The following is a 7,377-nucleotide window of genomic DNA, read 5'->3' as shown; positions in this document are numbered from 1 at the left end:
TGTACTAATTTAGTATAAAGTTGTAGACATTTATTATGGATCGGAGTATTAATTTTAGATTTGGTTTAGTGTACTTAGAGCATCTTCAACGGATGATGTAAAATATGGCACTGAAAAATTAGAATAGGACCACTTTTGCAGTTTTTCGTGCCCTAAAATAGGAAAGCCATTCTAGATGATGTAAAATAGGGTACTGACAAAAATCAAGATGATGTAAAATAGGCCACCACACAATTTGTTTTCTTCTCACATTTGCAAACATATATGCAGCAAACAACATGAGTATCATGATAAATAAATCTAAATACAACAATCACAAATAGTACTGAATAGTTCATTACAACTCACAAATAGTTCAAATAGCACACCAATGAGCATACGAAGACAAAGTTCATCACATACAACAACATAAGATACAAAGTTCATCAGACTCACCCATGGATAACTTCTGAAAGAGTGGTGATCGTTACAGAACATTGATGTCATTGCAAGAGCCGGGCATCCCAAAGAAAGCATGCCAAAACCAAGTCTCATGGTCGGCAACGGCCTCTAGTATAATAGTGGAATCTTTCTTATGACCTTAAAATTGTCCATGCCATGCTGCAGGACAATTTTTCCACCTCCAATGCATGCAATCAATGGACCCAAGCATACCTGGAAACCCACGAGCCTTGTTGATCCCCAAGAGCCTCGCCGTGTCTTGAGCATTGGGAGCTCTCAAGTACTCTTCTCCAAACACTCTCACAATTCCTACTGCAAAGCGTTTGACACATTTGATGGCTTGGCTCTCACCCATTGCCAAATGATCATCAACAAGATCTGCCGGAATGCCATATGCCATCATACGCAATGCGGCAGTGACCTTTTGGTAGGTGCTATGGCCAAGCTCTCCGGCGCAATTCCTCCTTTGCTCAAAGAAACGATCATATTTCTTCACACTCTTGGCAATGTGTGCAAACAACTTTGTGCCCATCCTAAACCGGCGGCGGAAGTACCTCTTCGGATAAATGGGGTTCTCCACGAAGTAGCTCCGCATAAACCAGTTGTGTGCATCAATCCTCTCCCTCCACAGCTTCTCACGGCCGGAGACGGAGCCACCGTGCTTGGGCCGCTTGCTCTTGTGCACGGCCAAGATTATAGCAATATCCTCCTCTTCACACATGTCAAATTCGTCATCAGTTGACGAATCATCGAACAAGCCGCTCATCTTTCTGTCGAACACCTTGTGGGCGAGGCGGTGTTCGACGGAGGAGGACGGCAGAGGAGGACCGAGCGGGGAGCGAGGCGGCGTCAGGCTTGTGGGCGAGGCGGTGGAGCGGCGGCGCCGACGGTGGCGTCAATTTGTGGTAGAGGAGGACCGAGCGGTAGCTTGTCGGCGTCAGCCGGCGGTCGAGGCAACGGAACGGATCGGCGCCGGTCGAGGAGGCGCGGGGCTCGACAAAGGGCACACGCATGTTCACCTCCACAGCTCGGGGAACCGGGGCAGAGCGGCGGCGTAGCGCAGCGGTCACCGGAGTAGATCGGGACGGTGACGGCTTGGAGAAATAGAATGGTGGGGGAGGCTTGGGGCGCGCGGTGAAGCAGCTCGAGGAAGCAGGGTGGGGCGGCAGCGCAGCAGCTCAGGGAAGCAGGGTGGAGCGGCGGCGCAGAGCAGCGGCGGCGTCGGGGAGATGAAGAAGGGATGAAATTTCCTGGCAGTTGGTTCGCTTGGAAGGATAAGGCAGCCCTATCCTGTGATGCAAATATAGAATTTGTCTCAGTTTTTTGGAGCATGCCTTAAAATTATAGGGCACAGGATAGAGGGTTTTTTGCTGTCCGTGTCTAAAAAACGTTTTTTGGATACAAACCCTATTTTATATCATCTGTTGAAGATGCTCTTAATTATGAGGAGCAAATGAGTCGGTGTACATTTTGTGTGTAGTTTAGAAGTAAAAAAGACATTGGTGCTTTCATACTAGAGAAGATATTAAGTCTGTGTCCAATTCAAAAAAAGTGTTTTGTCCTTAAGTTCGTTCTCGTCCAGGCCGGACCTTCTCCGTCCGTCTTTATAAAAGGTGTCTCATTTTTCCCTTCCCACGGTTACTCCAGTCTCAACTCATTTTGCACGCCTCATATGTCAAGGCCTTTGAAATCCGGATCAATTCTAGTCATTCTTATATCGATCAGAAAACGCAGCCAAGTTGTTGGAAATAGTAGAATGGAATATGTTTGCAGATTCTACACGTAGGAATCGGAGACATCAGAAAGTTGGCGAAATCGATGCCATGTCCTAATAGGACCACCGATCCGGCCACCACCGAATGATGACAAGATAGACTTTGATCGAAGTAATGGAATCGAGGATTTGGGGGTGTGGGATCGATAGCTTGTACTTATCGATTTGCTACAGCCGACCTTAGTCAATCAGTTAGTTAATTGTTTGAACTAGGCGAATCTTTATCTATGTTCCAATCAGGATGATTTATTTACTCATATGTGGTTTTGTTTGCTTCAAACCAATCACAATTTTCTCTAAATTCTCAACCAAAAATGAGGAGAAAACAATGTATTTTCTGCAAGTTGCATGGACGTTCTCATTTTAGCTGTGAATTTCAAATAAAAGCTAGCCAAAAAATTAGTGGAATTTCAGCAAGAGCACTGAAATGTCAGATGCGGTAAACAGGCCAAGGAGATGCGGTAAAAACAACAGATTACAAGCATCATATAACAGACTTATTCTACAAGACTCAATAATCTTGATCACAGTTAGCAAGCATCAAATTAACAACAAAGTATAGGATCAAAATCTGGGGCTCCGCTTGGCATCGTCTTCCCCGGTTCCGGCGAGTTCTCTGGCTGCGGGTGCTACTTTCCCAGATATTGACACGCAGCTATCTCTTACACGACATATTTTGTGTCCTTTTGGTCTTTGCGCATAACAGTTTGGAGGATTTCTTTTAGTGAAATAGAAGATCAATATATAATTTTTTTTATGAAACTGTATCGACACGGCAACTTGGTTGTTGCTCGAGTAGCCTGTTTGGTTTCATTAATGACCAGACCACCCTACCATAAAAAAATCCGTTGTCTCTAGCCTCCTTTATTTCTCTCCCTTCGTAAGAAAGTATGTAAATCCATCAGGCTCCTGAAATCATAAGGTTGATATGCATTCTCACGTGTCCTTTCGTACTATAATGATTAATGAAGAATATATGTTTGCCATTCTGCTCGTAGCATCACGTGACAATTAGATCCAGGTACCTAACGTTAGGTCGAAACACCAAGCTCGACACTAAGCATTTCACGTCCGCAAGCACGGTAAAGACCTACATATATAAGAGGCGTGGCTAACATACCTCCACCTTCACTCAGTTCAAAAAGTCCACCTCTCTCTGTTTTTACGCTGCCCACTTCTCCGGCCTCAACTCATCTCGAGCCTTGTATGCCATCTGTTTGATATTGAGATCAGCTTTAATCTTTTTGATCGGTAAATTGGAGATAATAGTCAACTCGTTGGGTGTATACGAGGATGTAATTTTGTTTTGATCTCCAGTCATTTAGGAGTATGAGGCATCAGGAATTTCGTTCTGGCCTCCCGGACACCATGCTCATGCGCATTAGGCTCACCAAAAAGGCCAAGAAAAAAAGTCTGGAGAAGCTCGCCGAGGAAAGTTTCCGCCACTGGGGGCCTAGAGCAAATAAATGACGGCGCCAAGAACCAGTCCACGATGGCAGCGATGCTCCGCTCGATGGCGGGTAAACTCAACACACGGGTGACAACCAGGCTGAGTATGATGTCTTTAGCCGGTACCTAGGGGTACCAGGAGCTTCTCATAAAAGAGCAGTGCCAGATGGAGGCACAAAGCACACCAGTACCGACCGGGGATGCCCGCAAACGGCGGAGAGGGGTACAACACCGTAATGTGTTCGAATTCACGGAGACACACGCATCCTTCCCATGCAAATGTGTTCGAATTCTAGACCACTTCTGAACTTTCTCTGGCAGAACAACAATAGGATAACTAGTGGTCAACTAGCTTGTTGGAAATATCATGAAGGAGTTTCTTTTCGGCTTGCATACTTAGAAGTGGGAGGTATCAGGAAGTAAATAGGATCGTTAGTAGCACTATGCAGTGGGGGGAACTTTGCCACAACTTGCCAAGACACGGCTAGGATCAGTCCAACAAGGGCGGCCTGGAAACTTTCATGTTTTCACTTAGTCTGCCACAAAATCACACGAGATCTACAGCGATCGTTGGACTCAATGTGATGAGATCCACGAGGCTTTTTGAAGGATGAAACAGAGCACTCTGTTCGTTTTGGTCACCGGCCGTCTCACCATGACCGTGATAGGCGCCCAGAGGTCGCCACCAGTGATCGAGCCATGGCTGTTTGGCGCGCTCTTTGGCCTTTCTCAGATCATTGACGAGGCAAGTGTTGAGACGAGGCAAGTGCGCTGTGGACATAGCAGGGTCCGTTATTCTTTGGAGCATCTCATTTAACAGTCACAAACTATCAAGATCGCCTGTTTCTTGGCCATGCTGTTGGAGTATATTCCCCCGACGGCTATCGGCTGCTGGGCTTACGAATCCTTTGCTGGGCTTGGGCTGGCATCATCCTTGTGTCCTGTAGCAGTACAACCAGAGTCGGACAAGTTTCCAAAAAAAAAAACAGAGTCCGACGTAACAGCTTTTTCATTGGCGCATCAAGCCACTTACTTCCACATGTTCGTGGTGTGGTTACTGCGGATCATCTTGGCTGCCACAAGATCTTGGTGAACTCTCATAATGTGGTTCTTATACAGGCAGGCGATGCAGGAAGGTGGTCGTTTCCATGGCCCGGCTGCTGCAGTTCTGGAGGAATGCTTGAAGCTCATCTTTGCTAGGCTTGGGCCGGATCCTTGTGTAATGTACCATTGAAATAATAACCATGTCAAATTTGGGACTTGTATGTGGTAAGTGTGGGCTCATTTGTACATGGCTGATTCAACTTCACTTTGCTTTAAAAGGCACCCACCATCCTTTTTTTCTCTCCATTTCTCCGGTCTCAACTCATCTCACAGACTCTCACTCATCCTTAGCACGCAAATGTGTTCTAAATCTAGACCACTTCTAAACTTCTTGACCGATCAATCATAAGATGGCTAGTAGTCAACCAGCTTGTTGGAAATATCACCAAGGAATTCTTTTCGGCTTCCATACATAGAAGTAGGAGGCATCAGGAAGTAAACAAGATCAATGGTTGTATTTTGTGGAGGGGGAAACTTTGCCACAACTTGCCAAGACGCAGCTAGGATCAGTCTAGGAAACGGGCCCTGGAAATGTTCCAGTTCTCAGCCACAAAATCACACACATCTACAACGATGATTGATTGGACACTAGGTAGCGAGCTCCATGAAACATTTTGAAAGAAAGTATTTTTCCTCTAATCGGCAAAAATCAGAAGTTCATGTCGCGCTTGACAGCTTGACGGGCATTGCAATACAAAGTACTCCATCCGTTTCATAATTCTTGTCTCAAATTTATCCAAAAATGAATGTATTTATTTCTAAAAAATATCTAAATACATGTAATATTTCGACAAGAATTATGGAACGGAGAGAGTACTTCGCCTAATTGAGGAAATCGGAAGTTAGTGTGGCAATAGAGTTGTGCTCATTTTTAAATTTTGTTAATAAAAAAAATTATAGATGCTCAGAAGAAAGTAGACATTGATTTAAATTAAGGCAGAGCTGAGGTTTGAATCCAGGCTGTACATATTAGACTATTCTTCTCATATATATCCCTATCGTGCTACACAAGGCCCGGCAACGACGGTGTGCGAGGTGATCGATCGATCGGCGCCCTGAAAAATTGGGGCCCCCAACTCACACCCGTGCACATCCAAAATTTCTTTCCGTAAGTAGAGTCACTTGAGGGCTGAGGGACAGCGCCATAAGTGGCAAGCGCAAGCAGAAGCATCTTGTAGAAAGGCCTCATCTCCTGTTTGCACGAACGTTCTCCCCTGTTTCTGCCTTGTGAAGACCTAAACCCCTTGTTTTGAGATGACTTTTCCTCCCAAATTTCAATCATACTACGGCTCTGTTAGGTAGCCCTCTCACTTCACTGAATCTGCAAATTAATCCGCGCTCTACTTTCTTATATCCGATCGAAGTTGGGCCATCCGTTCGGCAAATTCTGCGCTCCATCGAGTTCCGGTGAAACAGAGCACTCTGTTCGCCTTGGTCACGGGCTCACCATGACCCTGATAGGCACCCAGAGGTCGCAACCTAGACCTCCGTGTTTAGCTCTCGCGGGATCGTCGATTGTGCCGCTCCGCTATATATGGTGTAGAGGACATCCGCGACGCACTGTTTACCTTTTTTTTCTTCGAAAAGGAGGACGTTTTTACCGACAGTATAAAACCCTATGTCCTGCCTGTCTGAACTGGTATTGAATATGAGCCAAGCGTTTACACCTTGCCGGGGAAAGGTCCCCGGGCTCTCTCTCTTTCCTTGCTAACGCTACTTGCTACCCTCGGACTAGGACTAGTTGAGCTATGAGTCTGTGTAATCGCGTGACTGTCGAACCACCCAACCAATCTTTGAAAGCATCGAACCTGGAACCCTTTGACCGCTGACGGGGGTCCTCCTTTTATACTCAAGGGGATGCCACAGGTGCCTCGGTGCATGGGCTACAAGTGTCGAGCGGGGAGGCATACAACTCCCCCTCGGTGAGCTGGTGGCACACATGGATGCCACATCCGCTGCTAGGGGTCTAAGACCCTAGGGTAGGACTGGACAGCTACTGTTTACTTGATTTGGACGGGTAACGCCCTTCCTGTCGGTTCATTTAATGAGCTGGGCGCCTTACTCCTTGCCCCGGTGGGGTCGCGCACCCCACGCCCGCCACGCGCCCGCGTGGCGCTGTTTATCTGCTCATTGGGCCCCACCCTTGAAGCGGGAGCCTGTGCCCGGGAACCCCTTACCCCAGCAAGTCGCTCCCCCGGAAGCGCTCGGGCCCAACGCACCCGGGAACCTCTCCCCGGGAAGCGGCTTCCCGGGAGGTGGCCAGGCAGGAATATTCCCCGAAGCCCCGCTAGCCCTTCTGGGGTGGTAGCTTGCCGGGTTGCTCGCAGCCGCTGCCCGGGATGGAACCTTCCCAGGAACTCGGGAACGGGGCCCACGCGTCGCGCAGCGGTGGTACCCCGGGTGCCCCTGGTGCGACAGTAGCCCTCGGGCGTGGGCCGGCATCACCTGTTCCCGGATGAGTCTCCCCCAGGTCGGTTGCCGGGCTACGCCCTCAACCGATGTGTGGGCCCCGATTCGCCGCGAGCCCGCGTCCCTTCGCTGCCCCGTGTACAGCGCCGTTACAGACGGAGTAGTGGGCGCGTGATTTCTGCCTTAACTCCCCCTCTATT

The 7,377-nt window shown here is 47.9% G+C and overlaps 1 protein-coding gene across 1 annotated transcript; it reads right to left on the bottom strand.

Moving 5' to 3' along the window:
- Positions 1 to 221: 221 nt before the first annotated feature.
- On the bottom strand, positions 222 to 1,732 carry LOC104584629. The gene has a single exon (XM_010239588.3). The coding sequence runs from the start codon at positions 1,205 to 1,207 to the stop codon at positions 581 to 583; it is 627 nt and encodes a 208-aa protein (XP_010237890.1). The 5' UTR covers positions 1,208 to 1,732; the 3' UTR covers positions 222 to 580.
- Positions 1,733 to 7,377: the final 5,645 nt, after the last annotated feature.

Source organism: Brachypodium distachyon, chromosome 4, assembly GCF_000005505.3.
Source record: "Brachypodium distachyon strain Bd21 chromosome 4, Brachypodium_distachyon_v3.0, whole genome shotgun sequence".
NCBI classification, from domain to species: Eukaryota; Viridiplantae; Streptophyta; class Magnoliopsida; order Poales; family Poaceae; genus Brachypodium; species Brachypodium distachyon.
Note: the sequence above shows the minus strand (reverse complement) of the source record. Positions and strands in the feature narration are given on the sequence as shown.

Bases quoted from the DNA above. Each gene is read 5' to 3' on its own strand.
- LOC104584629 (XM_010239588.3), bottom strand. From the start codon at position 1,207: ATGAGCGGCTTGTTCGATGATTCGTCAACTGATGACGAATTTGACATG.